General features: G+C 39.1%; 1 protein-coding gene across 1 annotated transcript in view; it reads left to right on the top strand.

Annotated features, from left to right (window-relative positions):
• The first annotated feature begins 623 nt into the window (after window positions 1-623).
• LOC136443654 (uncharacterized) overlaps window positions 624-16901 on the top strand; it is a 71507-nt gene continuing 55229 nt past the window's right edge. The window contains exon 1 of the mRNA XM_066440971.1: window positions 624-956. Within this exon, the coding sequence (XP_066297068.1) occupies window positions 954-956 (3 nt within the window). The 5' untranslated portion in view covers window positions 624-953. The remainder of the gene's footprint in view (window positions 957-16901) is intronic.

Raw genomic sequence — 16901 nt, 5'->3', positions numbered from 1 at the left:
AGTGGGTATGGAAAACAATACGTGCAGTCATCATATTGTTGTGTGCTGTTGTGATACGACGACAATGATACATCCGCCACCAATGACTTGTTTGTCAAACTACAAATGAAAAAGTTCAAAGTTATTTCAGGTGACACCGCTAGGGACTGTTTTCATAATTGATGCACAGAGTGGTCCCTCGGCCTCCCGCTAACGTTTGCCACAGAATATCGTATTGGCACTGCAGAAATCGTTGGCAAGGCCGCGGGGCTCGTCGACTGTACCACTGTCACCGAGAACTTCCACATATGGCGATGTTGCGGCCGGCGCTTGCCGAGCTAATTTTACCCCACCAGGATATTTCTGTCCACAATCTGTAACGCCCTATCAGACAACAGTCTTTTCCCGCTCGAACTATTTATAGCAAAGTAGGTGGAGACTCGGCATCTATTTGTTTTCTTAGCTCCCTATTAATCCTAAGCAAAATCTTGAGAAGCATGCGGACATACACAATGTATGTTTCTATCTTTGACTCGGCGGTGGAAAGGCGTGGGAGTACAAATGAATGCGGGGGCGTTGGGAGCTTCCTATCCAGTATATAAACCCGTCCCAAAAGCAAAACCGCTAGAAAAACAAGAAGACACTCTTCTGTACTAGACACAAACGCACGCGAAGATGGTTGTGAGGTGGTGTTGGTGGGATATACCAGCGCGTGAGGGTGTACTGAATGGGGAGCCCGGGCCGTGTGAGGCGCTAATTGCCATGACGCGTTCACGTGCTTCGCTAGCTGCAGTGTGGGGTCTCTTCCCCTCTGCTAGGTCAAGCCTTGGCGGGAAAACGCTGCAGCGTGTGGATTGCTACCTCTCAATGCGTGGGCAAGAAGAACACATCGGGCCAGCTCGAGTAGCGTGGGCACAACGATTGTCTTGCGGCGAGAAGTAAGCAACACGGAAGCATGTACCTACAGTCCATATATGGTCAGTAACACTTATAATTGTTCTACTCTCTGTGCTTGTATTGCAATTTTTTCTGCAAGGTTGTGGAGTTATTATATCGCCTTTATTGATACACCGAGTGCCTAGGTTATGATGAATGTGTTCTTGATTATTCCCCAATCCTCTTCCTTCAACCCTGGTAGCTCTAATATTGATGATGGTTTTAATGACGGGAGGTAGAACGCTTGCCTTTTTACCAAGGACTGCTCATCGTATGTACGTTGTGCAGAGAGAGGGAAAACCCCCTCGAGCGGGCGGATTTTACGTCACTGTCGTTTTGCGATATCGATCGGAATTTTTCCCGCAGTACCGATTAACGGCCTCCCACCTACGCAATACCTCGCTGTTTTGACTGGTAGCTGTTTGGTGGTAATGATACACGGGGTGCACCAGTTTTGTGAGCATTGCATGTGTGTATACACATATGCAGACTTGCAGGAATACGCTGGGTATCAGCCTTCTCTGTCTTGTGCAAATCATGTGACGAGAGGTACAGACGAGCGCGCGGCACACCGCATGCGTAATTCCCCGCCCACGCACGCTGGGGCCGCGTCGGCAATCATATCGTCGATAACTATCAGCTGGCACAAGCGTTGTGGGCCGATTTCGCTACAGCATGATTTGTGTTTTGTTTTGATTTAAAGTAAAGATAACCACAGTTTTTAAACCGACAAGTTTTTACATTCATAGAGTGCAGTTAGAACATTTTTCGAAGATTCTGGTGTAGGCATATAGGCATCAATGTTGCTGTATGCTCTCATTTTGTATCACCAAATGACGAATATGTCTACATCTATGGTGTATAGATAACTCCAACCTGCGACGCGCTAATGTTTATACCTTAATGTGTCATTGGAAATACAAGCAGGCGGTCCGTAAAAGCTTCTTATTAGCACAGTAGCTTTGTTACAATGATAATCCAAACATTGGAACTACTAATAAGCAGTTTGGGGTACATGGTTTTAGTTGGTACGTGACATCTTATCACTAGAGTGTCGTATATGTAAACACAGGCACGCTTACCTGTGCACGTAAACCATGGCTTTGGGTCATATAAGGTGACGGTGGCCTTTCTTATACACGCTGTTCTTGTCACATCTTTAGGGCTTCATAGAAATGTGACAGAAAACTGACAATTCCGTCGACTGGTATCAGACTGGGCAAACCAGAGCCTGGCACGATACACTATGCAACTTGCTACGTATTTGTAATATAAGGGGGTGGGGGGCATCGGAATACTCTTGGTTATAAGAATGATCATGATACGGAATGATGTTTCTACCGTATTTTCAGAAGTCTCTTGAAAGTCAAGGTTTTAGCATGCAGACATATGGTACGTTGCTTGTAAATATTGATGACAATGCCAATGCCAATGAACTTTATTGCATACTCATGTCCAACATGGGCTAAATGCATTAGGTAGCATAAATTAAAAGAAAAGGAACGTTGTGCTGTATTCCATCTACATCTACAGTCTCTTCTCTCTTCTTGAAACATTTGTACACAAACTCACATAGTTTTTTAATCATATCGTAGTTTCTAGAAGACATGCACAGCACATTTGACTACAGGTCAGCATGCAGTCAGGTACTGTAGACACACCTGTTGTGGACGCCAAAACAGCGTGCAACCACCTAAAGATTCAACAGTTGGAAATGAAGTGGACAACGAAAGACTGACGCCATGTTTACTAGCGAGCAAAATGCTAACAGCGTCACTAATAGTTTATAATGCACAAAAATTAGATAACAGCACTACCGTAACACAGATATAGGCTTTAAAAGGCTTGAGGAAACAACAACAACAACAACAATGATTAATGACGAAGACTCACAACCATTGTCCCCATTCTTGACCATAGTTTTTTTACGGTTATGACAAAAAGGCTGTCTAAAGTATATTTGGATATGTTGATACGATTAAGCTCAATGTACGTTGATATAGGCGATAATGCAAATCCTTTATATATCCATTCATGTAAACATACCATCAGTAGATTTCTCTGTACTTTTTGGTTTTGAAATCATCTTCATTTGGAAGTGAAAGATTTTATTTTGCTCTTGTATACTTATAGACAGATTAGATACTTAAGACATTATAAGGCCAACCTTATTTTCTTCATATGCTCAATTGCTAAGGTTGTAAGTGTAGCTACTCTTCGAATTCATTCTGATAATTTTACAGCGTCAAGTTACTAGTACTGCTAGGAATGTTAAACAAACTATATTACACTGCCATTCTCTTTCTTAATGAATTTATCATAATGAATCGTCTGGAATCGATAGTTTGGATACTTCATACAAGGCAATACAACGTTCATGTTTATACTTAATACGTTGAAGTTTCATACGGCCAAAATGTAACATGTAATGGCAAATTGTTGGAAGTTCTTGCCCAAACATTGAATAAACTTATATAGATAACACTGTTCTTCATAACAATTGTAGATCAAGCTGTAAATTTATGAAATGCAATGACGCAAACGGTACACGGTAGGGCTTGACGTAGTACATCAATTAGTTTGTTTATACGTTTGTTTACATGTATCTACTTTCAAGGCTGAACATTTTTCTTTTCATTTTTATCAAGACATATCACATTAATAAAGCATACACGTCACTATCTTGATGACATTGAATTGCACAAAACGAGATTAGGACAGTAATCCATATCTAGTTTCTAACACCCTGAAATGCAAGCGTATGTAGACAGCTTTGATACAAAATAATAAAAAAAGTGTTGATCTTTTGTACGTTACAGCATTAACCTTGATCGATAGCAATAGAAAATGGAAAACATATGCATTCCGAATATTTTTATTTTTACTTATCCATCGGAAAACACCGCTATGTACGACCAGTGTTCTTCCCGAAAAGCTATAAGAGGTCCTGTCTTGGCGCTCACTACGACAGAAGCAACTAAATATGTTGAGACTCTTGTGTGTGGCTAATGTGTTGGACCAATAAACAGTTATACCGGCTATACAATGCAGGCACAGACACGCCAATACTAGACAATGCTAGCTGTGCATACCATTTAATACGTTTTGAAAGGAGTTTCACATCTTATGTTGATATGAAAAGCAAGAATACATGTATGCCATTTCCAGTCAGACTGCGGAGAATAGCGCCTAAGATGCAAGTGTGTCACACATAATGACCGTCATCTCCGATGGAAACACTTAGTTGATTGTCAGAATTACACATAATCTGTGGAATATTTCCCCATTGTCAGATTCAAGTACTTTGAACAAACGACCATCGTGACATATCTTTGTTAGTCATACAGCCGTACTGCCACACGCAGACAAGGGTATAAACTCCTCCACTGACACGGTATGTCCTCCATCTTTTTAAAGACTTTCTGACTGTCATACTTTAACCCAACGGTCACTCAAGTGTTGTACATGAATCTAAGATGTAAAAACTCGACTCTCCATTTCCTCTTTAATCTTTCATACGTTACATAGATATTGTCATGTTCCTCTCGAATGTCAAAACTTATTAAACAGCGGTAGATCAAGAAATAAAGCAAAACTTGTTGTGACTTGTTCTTCGCCTTCTAGGATCATAGAAAAGTAGCCTTGCACGCCGGCTAGTGTCTGTACAGGCAAGTCTTCTGTGGCATACTCTGCCGCACTGCTTGTAGATGTACAGGGTAGATGAGTTCTGACCAGCCACCTTCTTTCTCCTTCTCCAACTGTGTTCTTGTCTGGTTTTCTCGAGCGCCTGGCCTAGGCACCATCATCCAGTTTTCTTGATCAACAGCACTGTTCTCCCTGTCGGTTTCATGCGTAACAGTCACCCTTAAGCAGTTGTTTAAGCTGTTTTTTCTAGCGCTTCTTTGGCATGTTTACCAAGGCAGACTTCACCGTAAGATACGGCTTTTGAGTGGCCTTCCCGACGGAGCTGTACCGGTCAGGATATATTGATCTGCTTCAGGACCCCCTAGTTATCTTCGCCGAGTACTTGTACTCGGGGAAGATTATGTTTTCGGTTGAAAAATCTGTTGGGTGGGTCTGTATGTATGTCAGGAGCATAACTCGAGAAAGCTTCAATGAATCTTTATGATTTTTGGTAGGTGTGTAGTGGTTGTGCAAAGAAAGGTCAAGTTCGAAAACCGTTCACCTGGCATATTCTATCAGTACTGCAGCGGACTTTGCGTGTTTTTGTGTTTGTATGTAGGCAAAAAAGGTGACGGAAACGTCGATGGATCTTCATGATTTTTCGTAGATCAGAAGAGGTTGTAGGAACGAAGGTCAAGTTCGAAAATTATTAATCTGGCGCTTTTCTACAGTACTGCAGCGGGCTTTGTATTTGTGTGAGTTTGTATGTCGCCAGCATAACTCAAGGTGCTGTTGACGGCTGTACATGATATTAAGTGGGTAGGTAGGAGTGACAAAGAGGAAGGTCAAGTTCGATAATGGGCCTCCTAGCGGATATTTAAGGTACTGCAGCTGAGTTTTAATGTTTGAGGTCGAATTTTCTGGAGGTGCCAGGCTCATGTTTTTCCAGTAATACATTGAATCTTGAACAGGGAATGAGTGGTGCAAGTTTGGGCCCCCTAGCGGATTATTTGGACCTACAGTTGGCGTTTTTGTTGAAACCTTTGGAGGCGAATAACTAAAGAAGGGGTTGACGGATCGTCATGATTTTTGGCATGTAGATAGCTCAGGTAATGTTTTACATAATCAAATACATATCATGAAAACCAGGAGCTAATTTGCATAATAAATAAGGAAAGTTTATTATTCCGCTCAAAGTTTGTGGTCAATTTTTTTGCAGGTGCTATGGTTATGATTTTTGAGTGGTAGATAGATCTTGGGGCAGGGAGTAAGTGATGTAAGTTTGGGCCCCCTTGCGGCTTGCCGTAAACTGCAGTGGGCCTATTTGTTTTGTAACTTTTGAGGAGGATAACTCAAGCAGTGATTGATGGATTATTCTTGTATTTGGTATATATGTACCTTAGGTGATGATCAACATAATGATATGCTCATTATGCAGATCATGACCTACTTTACGTAATCATTGAGGAAAATGTATAGCACTGCTGCACCATAGTAGCGGCATGTGATAGTACACATCTGGCGTCCAGAATCTAGGTCAACAGCTGGCGTCCTGAATCTAGGTCAACAGCTAGCTTGCTAGCTGGGCGATTGAAAAGAAAGGACTAAAATGTATCTGTTATGTTTGGTATGAAGATAGCTAGATTTAAAAAAATGAATCTGATGATTGACGTTAGATGATAATTATGCCAAACAGGACCTAATTTGTATGATTAATGAATTTTTTTTGGATCTGCCGAGTTCTATGTTTGGGCGCGTTCATATGCATTTAAGTCGTATTTCAGTTTTTGTGAAAGCTTGTATCAGGGGGATATTGTTCAGTTACTAGGGCTAACCCGTAATAGCCTTAGCCTTTGGGTAGCCCTGGCTGAGTGTACTTATCTACAGCCGAATAAACAAATCAGAAAAATCCTTATTACCTGGATGTCTAACTGTTATTGACATTCCATGAGAGGACTTTAAGACATGTGGCATATCAAGCCACTGAGAAAGAGGGGAACATTGATAGATATTGTTTAAGCAAATAAAGACTTGAATTGAATGGTCGTTGAGAAAAACGGCTATGTAATGTCATATTGGTAAATGGCGATAATTTGGTACTTGCATCTGTCGGCACAATTCATATTATTTGGCGAAGATTTGAGGTCGTGGAACTCTAGTTTGTTTTGAAATGTTGAATTACAATGTTGAACAAGACGAACTCTACAGCATAAGTAGAATAGGTACTTTAAAAATGAAAGTACTGATTACCTCAAAACCCGCTTAACGTTCTGAAGACTTCAGTATAGAAAGTAACATATTTTAGCATCTGTTCCATCATCATCGTGTCAAAAGGTCTTCTTTAATTTGTTTTGAAATTAAGCGAATACAGATGTCGACACTGTGATCCTTAAAAAAACATCGCAATGGTACGCTACATCTACAAAGAACATTTTGATACCTTCTTCTTAATATCATATCTTTATATCCCGACATCTTGTTCATTCAAAAATACAGTGTTATAAAATGTATTTGCTGATTTAATGTAATATGGCAGTCCCGGAATGTAGTGTAGCAACAAAAGGTGTCCAGTTTCTTCTGTCCTGGGCTATACTCTCTGGATATTGTTCCATGTGTGGTTGAAACTCATAAACTATTTTACCACTGTTCTCTACCTGGTCGTCTTTGTTTCCTCTTCTCTACATGTGTCCAGTATAGTGCTGTTCTTGTAATGTCATCTGGCGCTTTTCTCAGTACATTTCCTTTCCATTTACATGTGATTCTAAGAATTACGGTTTCCATACATTCTCGTTTGCACATGTTGTACAATTCCTCATTTGAAAGAGCATTTGGCAAGAAGATGCGGAGAATTCTCAACTTTTCAAACCTTTGGTATGAAACGTTGACAGTTTGTGAAGATATTGAAAAGTAAACTGTTCTCCGACTACAAAAAACTGACTCACTGGAATTTGTGAAGATCTTTCTTTGTCATTCTCCAATATTCTGAGCCATACATAGCAGAGAGGACAGTACACAGCTTTGGTGAAGTTTAAGGTTTGTTTTGTAGAATCGTGTTTTAACCTCCATGTGTTAATCAGTATATGAAGTGCATTTCTTGCTTTGTTAAGACTGATGTTGATGTCTTTATCTACACCTCCATCATAACTGACAATACTAAAGTAACATAAATATATCAGTATTGGGTAAATTTTCTTTATTAGCTTAAATGTGGGACGGATTTGAAATTTTAAGGGTTATTACCCAGCTGATCTTTAGACCAAAGGCACCAAGACGGTATGTTTTCTCTTATATGTGAGGATGAATGTGTGAAAGCAGAGGAAGCAGTCCTTTCTCTAAAAAAGCAATGCTGGGGGCAACATATGCAGTCAGTTTACTTGTAACCGTCAGTGTTTGACTGAGAAATAACAAAAGATTCTGCTTTTTCAGTTACATCATGGTTAACGCAACTTTTCTTTGCTGAAAACCATGTTAGATATCAACTCTTCGACAAGACCGGTACAGATTCCTTTTTACGAAATAGCTGTGAAGACTGACTTTCTCCCTCAATGTTTAAGAGAATTGTATAGTTGTTGAAAGATGCGTCTACTTACAAATAGGCACCAAGTCCAAATGACCAGGTATAGAACGTTCCCTTAAAGCTAAAGGCAACACAAAGACGATTCATTTCATTTGTTTCTCGCTTGTCACACTTGAACATATATTCCAATCTCTAACTTGAAGTATGTGTATACTGCTTGGTGTGAAAAAAATATCTGTTGCACAACAACTTCAAAAATGGAGTGGTAAATGTTGAAAATTTACAACACACGGACAAAAATAGCTTAAACAACAAAGTCCAGTTGAATAAAAACTATAGCTTGGTCATAATCTACCCATATACGGTGCCTGTAAGTACCCAAAGCTGCTAAAACCATGTTACATATGTTTCATTTGGGTTAGAAACTTTATTACAGTGTAGTCGGTCCACTTTCTTGCTGCGATGTAACGCTAGAAGGATATATTCAAGGGGATTTCTTTTTTTATGGAAAGGATAATAGTGAAAAGTATGGGAATCAAGCATTTGTTGCTTCATTGAGTGTGTGCAGTTACAATATCACTGTCATTTAAAACACCAGTCAATAGACACTGTCACTCCACTGCATTGGTAGCTGGTACTGCCGCCATATTGTTTATGTGCGTCTTTGTCTATGTGCACTTTTCTTTACCTCGTTTTCTTCAGTTCCTCTCCGTCCTCCGTCTGTTTTTACCGTAGACATAAAACTCGAAATCGTTAGATAGAGACCATGCGATTCCCGATGCATCTGAATCGGTGTTTTGAAAGTACAAAAGTTGGTTGCAACATGGTTAGGGTATATTCAAAACCATTTCTACAATGTCTATATGTTTTGAATGTTTCTGTTTTGCAAACAAACCAACAATAAATGTTGATTGTTATAATAATTCAAATAGGCATAAGAGAAGACCAAGTTAAGAAAGAACTTGGTTTGGAAGGTTGAGGTTCACTTTCTTAAGGTTAGGTGTCTGATGCGAAAGATCCTAAGGCTTTTTCATATCATTTTCTATATGGGCCACTATCAAAACTCCCCGACAGGTCGAGCACATAACTTGTCATAAGTTTTCTCCTTAAGCAGTTGTAGGATTTGTAGGATTTGAATTATCTTAAAGTCAGAGTGTTCTGACTATGACGATACACAAGTTTATCGACAGTTTTGAATCTATTCTATCATGTTTCACCTTGACCGCTGCAAAACAATCATCTAAAAAACTTTTTTCTTTTTGAATATGGTTATACACTGTCATTAACAACACATGATGTAATCTTAGGGTACCAACTTTCAAATCTAAAACATTTTCAGTACATAAATAAAGTAATATTGCTGGGGAAAATCACAATTTGCAAATTTAAGTATGGAACAAATCGAACGGACATAATCACATTATTTAAATCCGAATGCTCTTTAAGAAAAATATGATTGTATGTATATATCAGCGAACATTGTTGACAGTTACTGCTATAACCATGTATTTTTGTACAGAATGACAATAAAGTTTTCTTTAAAAAAAAACAAAAAAACAACAAGAACAATCATCTAAAAGCTACTTGATCACTCAATGTAATGATGTTGACGTCTTTAATTGCAGATCTCAAATCTTATGTTGTAGATTGATCATGAGTTGACAAACAAATGGTTGTGGTGTTAAAATCACGGAACAAGGTGTGCGTGTACATTGTCACTGGTGGATAAACTCACATAAGTAGTGTTCTGATACACAATCGTCCTCAGCCATGTTCCGAATTACGTGCAAAATATCAAAGTAAAGTCCCTCAAAGTTTAAGAGAATTTTCTAGTTGTTTACCGATGGGTTTACTTACAAATAGGCACGGAGTCCAAATGTTAGGTGGTATAGAACGTTTCTTTAAAGCTTAAGGTAACACAAAGATGATTCATTTCGTTTCTCGCTCGTCAAATGTACACTAGAACAGATACCCCAATCTCCAACTTGTAGTATGTGTATACTGCATGGCGTGGAGAAATATCTGTAGCCATTCATTATATCTTTCTGTTGACTTCCAGGAGCACGCAAAGAAACAAACACCTTTTCTACAAAGCGTCATTCTATATCTTATGTCGTAGATAGAGTTGACAAACAAATGGTTGTGGTGTTAGATTCACGGAACAAGGTGTGCGTGTACATTGTCACTGGTGGAGAAAATCACGGAAGTAGTGTCCTGATACATAATCGTCCTGATGTATCTTGTATTTCAGACAGAAGTCAGTGATAACGTTCTTAAAGAACCACAAAAGTGCACTTTTCTATCAAAATACACCATATTATCAGCCATGTTCCGAGTTACGTGCAAAATATCAAAGTGAAGTCTCTCAAAGTTTCGAGAATTGTATAGTTGTTTATAGATGGGTTTACTTACAAATAGACACGGAGTTCAAATGTTAGGTGGTATAGAACGTTTCTTTAAAACTAAAGGTAACACAAAGATGATTAATTTCGTTTCTCGCTCGTCACATGTACACGAGAACAGATATTCAAATCTCCATCTTTTAGTATGTGTATACTGTTTGGTGTGCAAAATATCTGTAGCCATTGAATACATGATATCTTTCTGTTGACTCTCAGGAGCACGCACAGGAACAAACACCTTTTCTACAAAGTGTCATTCAATCTTATGTCGTAGATAGAGTTGACGGACAAATGGTTGTGGTGTTAGATTCCCGGAACAAAACATTGTCACTGGTAGAAAAACTCACGTAAGTAGTGTCCTGATACACAATCGTCCTGATGTATCTTGTATTTCAGACAAAAGTCAGCGATAACGTTCCAAAAGAACCACAAAAGTTCACTTTCTATCAAAATACACCTTATTATCAGTCATGTTCCGAGTTACATGCAAAATATCAAAGTGAAGTCCTCCAAACACTATCTCAAAGTTGAAGAGAATTGTATAGTTGTTGACAGATGCGTTTATTTACAAATAGGTACCAAGCCCAAATGTTATGTGGCATGGAACGTTTCTTTAAAGCTAAAGGTAACATAAAGACATTTCATTTCGTTCCTCGCTTGTCACACTAGAACAGATATTCCTATCTCCAACTTGTAGTATGTGTATGCTGCATGGCGTGTAGAAATATCTGTAGACATATCATTCATGATATCTTTCTGTTGACTCACAGGAGCACGCAAAGAAACAAGCACCTTTTCTACAAAGTGTCATTCAATCTTATGTCGTAGATAGAGTTGACAAACAAATGGTCGTGGTGTTAGATTCCCGGAACAGAGTGTGCATGTTCATTGTCACTGGTGGAGAGAATCACGTAAGTAGTGTCCTGACACACAGTCGTGTTTCTGTTATTTCAGACAAATGCTAGTGATAACGTTCTTAAAGAACCACAAAACTGCACATTTTTATCTCAAAACACACCATATGATCAGCCATGTTCCGAGTTACGTGCAAAATATCAGAGTGAAGACCTCCAAATACCCTCTTAAAGTTGAAGAGAGTGCAGATACGTTTACTTACAAATAGGCACCAAGTGCAAATGTTTTGTGGTATAGAACGCTTCTTTAAAACTTAAGGTAACATAAAACACACTAGAACAGATATCCCAATCTCCAACTTGTAGTATGTGTATACTGCTTGGTTTAAAAAATATCTGTAGCCACATCATTCATGATATCTTTCTGTTGACTACCAGTAGCACGCAAAGAAACAAACACTTTTTCTACAAAGTGTCATTCAATCTTATGTCGTAGATAGAGTTGACAAACAAATGGTTGTGGTGTTATATCCACCGAACAAGGTGTGTACATTGTCACTGTACTGGTGGAGAGAATCACATAAGTCGTGTCCTGACACACAATCGTGTTCTGTTATTTCAGACAAAAGTTAGCGATAACCTCCCTCAGAGTTTAATAGAATTGTAATGATGCGTTTACTTACAAATAAGCCAAATAAGTCCAAATGTTAGGTGGTATAGAACGTTTGTTTGAAGATAAAGGTAACACAAAGTTGATTCATTTCGTTTCTCTCTTGTCACACTAGAACAGATATTCTTATTTCCAACTTGTAGTATGTGTATACTGTTTGGTGTGCAAGATATCCGTAGCCATATCATTCATGATATCTTTCTGTTGACTCCCAGTAACACGCAAAGAAACAAGCATCTTCTACAAAGTTTCATTCAATCTTATGTCGTAGATCGAGGTGGCAAACAAATGGTTGTGGTGTTATGTTCACGGAACAAGGTGTACATGTATATTGTCACTGGTGGAGAAACTAACATAAGTAGTGTTCTAATACACAATCGTCCTGGTGTAGCTGTTATTTCAGACAAAGTTCAGCGATAACTTTATCAAAGAACCAGTTTTCTATCAAAATCCATCATATCACCAGCCTTTCAGAGTTACATGCAAAATATCAAAGTGAAGTTCTTCAAATACTGTCCGCCATTTTGAAACAAGATGGCTGTCATCCAGATTGTTTTACACACTCATTGATATGTGGCATTATTTAGGCCTCTTTGCATGTTTCTACCACACTGTCTTAGGTTAAAATTCAGACTGGTATAACAATGATTAACTTTAGAAATCTCTGAAAAGAAAATGGCGCACGTTAGTACAGACATTGTAATTTCATGTTGCAACGAGGTAAGTGAAGACTATAGGGCAAGCTCTTATAAGTTCTCATTAGAAGATATCTTCAATTATTTTCCAAAATACATGTACTGCATTGCTCTGGCCATACTTCGTGGTGTGATGTAGCTATTCGCAGACATGTATACTACATTTACTGAAAGGTGAAACAAGTAAAAAAGAAGATGCTTTAGATAGCATTCATAGAAAGAGATTTTCAAAATCTCACACAGGTACCTGAAAAGTCAACCGGATGTGTGTTGTGAGTGTACCTTTCCCAATTTTTATAACCTGTTCGTTTGATTTAAGTAAGACTTCAGGAATTGCTACGATGCCTTTTTAAAGATAAGTAATGAGTGTAACAGTACAAAATACGAGTTAAACAGCGAAGTATGACTTCGAACTCAAACCGAGTAAGTGGACGGCCGACTGGGGTCACATCTGGTTTCCATTGTCTGGTTGCAGCCCAGGTTGTTTATTTCTAATAGGTTGATATACATGTACATGTAGAAAAACCGAGGTAACATTCATAATACACCAATGTTATGTGCGTCATACAGAGGCTGTTAAGTGATAGCCGTCGCTACAAACAGTGATGTTGCATGCAGAAACAAAATATAATGTTCGTTTTGCAGCTCTAGATTTTTTAAATCCTGGATTACATATGCTGGAATAGTTGTTTCTATGAATTTAGAACATACTTTTACAAGCCGGCTCAAACAAAAGCCCGAAAGGGTAAAAGACACTACTTTTCACAAGTCTCACCCACACCATTTCATTCACACCATTTCATAGTGCACTTACACGAAACTGTAATTTATTTGTATACGAAAAGCAGAGGATACCGGTTCATTGTCCACTCTATATGGCTGTTTCCAACAGGTCATAAGTAGGGTTTGATAAGTTTGCTCTCTCTCAGGTCATTGTAACTTGTGCATAACGTACCTTCTCTTATGAAATTTAAATATGAGAAAAGTTGCTTTACATGTAAACTTTTGCTACTTTGAAAATTAGTTCAGTGTCTTCTCCAACAAGAATTACACAACTCACAACTTAGTGGTGTATGTGGAACAGAGCAGTGTTCAGATCTTAACCATACTATCGCGAAGCACAGTTTTGCAGCTCAGACCATAACTACGCAACCTGTTCAAAGCTGACTTTATCAATTTGTGCGTGGGTGGAGACATGTTGTTTACAGAGACAGACCATTCTGACATGTTGCAAATCATCACTTCAATATACAATGCAGCACAACTTAATGGCATGTGCTTGTTTCACTTTTAACTGACTTTACTACAAAGATAATAGAATAATCTAATAAGCTGTTTTCCTGATCAGCGGTTCTCTTAGATATGCAAAAGATCAGGAATATTCTGGGATGTTCCTGAGCGCATCACCCCTTGCGCCTATGATACACTCTGCAACTATATTGGAAGAAACTATGGAATGACCACCCTGTCACTATTTGTGGATGACGATTATTGTATAATTATTAATAATAAGCTGGAATTTTGGATGGCTGGCCATCATAATGTTACATCGGCATATTTTTCAATCTAAACCCTACGCTACACTGTCGCGAAGTGCTTGTTGCGTTGAGAACTATCGAGAATCGCATCGTCTAGGGTTAGATGTGCAGCACATATAGCTTGTTTCGGATGGGCACAGTTATGGAGAACGCTCCACCTTGGAAAGATGTATCCTTTCTTACGGAAGGTGAGTAGTGACTGGTTGGGTGTGGATGTGTGTCAGTGGTCACACATTCAAGCTATAGAACTAAGCTGTAGGTAGATTATACGGAGCCCCATATATGGCTTTAGTAGACAGTTCTACACTAGATGTACAGTGAGACGTGGGCCACGCCCACAAGACAAAGGTCTAATTTCTGACAGTCACGCAGAAGAATAAAAGAGACATGTACAGTGATACTCTGAGATATTTGGGAATAGGGTACAAACTGTTCAATACATCGTAGTACACTAGCTTGTGTGATTTTCTGAAGAAATGAACGCTTGTTTGTTTGGTACTAGTACCGAAAGGGATTATCATGCAGCTGTTTATATAATGATTTCCGTACGAGAATTACAAAGTTTCATTAGTCAAATAAATAATGTAATTACAAGAGGAGCAAGGGCGCTAGTTTGAAGGTATTTCTAAGACTCAGACGGACGGATGTTCCAATTTCAGGTCAAAGGTCAACATCATGGCGGCCGGGAGTTTTACCGGCACAACTTACACAGTGCCTTCTTGGTGATGTCCTGGCTTGCAGAGGTGACGCTTCGTTCAAGGGGTCAGCGCCTACGTAGGATACCCGTCCGAGCCGAGGTTCTTTTGTTTGAGCTTTCGATACTTCATAGTTCACGGCTCTCCAATAATCAGGTACAGCGCTCAGTTATTATGTCGGCCCCGATGTTAGTGGTAATGGGCGTGACGTGAACAGGTGCAACACCGCACTCAGGATGGTCACTGCGGGATGCTTGACCTACATTCAGTAACACTGTAGCTGCGGAATTCTCTATCAATTCGTAGAACTTGATAATGAGTGCTTCCGTTGGTACACAGGTGGACCTGGGCTCTGCAGGCGACCGCATACAGAATTTTAAGCTACAAAATCTTCCGGGACGGTTTGACAAGAAAGGAGATGAGCATGGTGATGACAATCCTGAGTCTTTAGGGTAAGTATGTGAAGGCCTTGGGAATACGTAGTCAAGCATTAGCTAACAGTGGTATCTATCCTATCACATACAACCGTTAACTTTTCCTCAGTTTGCCTCAAACTCAATATATTTTCTTGTAACAGAAAGGCCAGAGCACCATTTTAAGGAGACAGGCCACTTGTGTTTTCACACATGGATGTCATTGATCTAAAAGTCACGTACTTACATAGACAATGAATTGTCCTATCTGTGACTGTGTTTAGGCAGATTAGGTGTACATAAGATTTGAAATTCAAACAAACAAATAAAGAAAGGCTAGAAACAAGGACCACATAAACAACAAAATACAGTGATTAAGATTGGGCTGTTTGTTTCAATAAGCTCGCGTCCTGAGTGTAGGCAATGTAGAAGAGCAAAGTACGTCTAGCATCTTGACCTGGGTCCGGGGTTCCCGTTAGCGCTGTATGTGTTGGTCAAAATGAACCAAAAGCACATAATCTCATTTCATTTAGAAATCGTTGACTTTGTTATGTAACACACAATGAACGAAGTAGTGCAACGTCTAACGTTGTCCCAATGACTTAACAGTTCATATAAAGTGTCCAGCTAACTTGGTCTTGTACTGTATACGAAATGAATCTTGTACTTCCTATGATACTGAAGTTTCTTTTTTTAAATCTCAGTACGGCATTGAGTAAGGCTTACCAGCCTTAGACACGACGCATGCAGTCTATACACTGCTTTTCATTCTCATCAAGAAACGTGCTGTGCTGTCAATGTATATGACGTAAGTTGTACCAGGGTAACCATTGACCCTAATGTCATCTACGTAATACCATATACAATGGAACCTTAAAGTTTATGTGTCTCCTCGGTTGCTTTATAATTCCAATTAATCAAATCAATGGACAGTTACATGGATATGGTGTAATGACGTATAAATCTAATTCAATGAACATCGAAAACATTGCTTTTCAGAGAACAAGACCGTCAACTGGCTAAAAAATAAATAAAAAATCCCAAATTATCTGAATATCTAAGTTTGTGTTGAGGTTCAGATTTTGTGTTGCCACCGAGAGTACCAGAACAACACATAGTCAATGTTCACCATTTTCAGTAGAACATGTTACTGACATATGGAGATATGTTTTCTATTGCCACAGGCCCATTCGTGTTTGTTTTTACCACACCCCTTTTTGATTGACAGGTCATGGTCATATGTCAACAGCTAACTAGTAACAGCTAAATAATGTGTTTCAGGACCGTTCTTTTGGACATCCTTGTTCTCGTGACGGCAGTCCGTCTTTGACATGCTCGGAATACAGACATAAGTCATTTTTTGTCTGTATCCCCATCGTCAAGATGGCTAAACGGCCCTTGACGTCTTTTTTTTTATTGGCGTAAAACTATCATTCTGCGATGTTCAATCCATATAATCTTTAACACGACGTAAGAAAGAACACGCATCGTGGGTTGACCAACAACCTAATTTGTCCGGAGTCCACTTCTGTTTTATTTCCGACATACATGTACTGCCAGTAAATATCGACGAAAGTG

The sequence above is a fragment of the Branchiostoma lanceolatum genome, chromosome 10 (genome assembly GCF_035083965.1).
Source record: "Branchiostoma lanceolatum isolate klBraLanc5 chromosome 10, klBraLanc5.hap2, whole genome shotgun sequence".
Lineage (NCBI taxonomy): Eukaryota > Metazoa > Chordata > Leptocardii > Amphioxiformes > Branchiostomatidae > Branchiostoma > Branchiostoma lanceolatum.
This window is presented reverse-complemented; position numbering and strand designations above follow the sequence as displayed.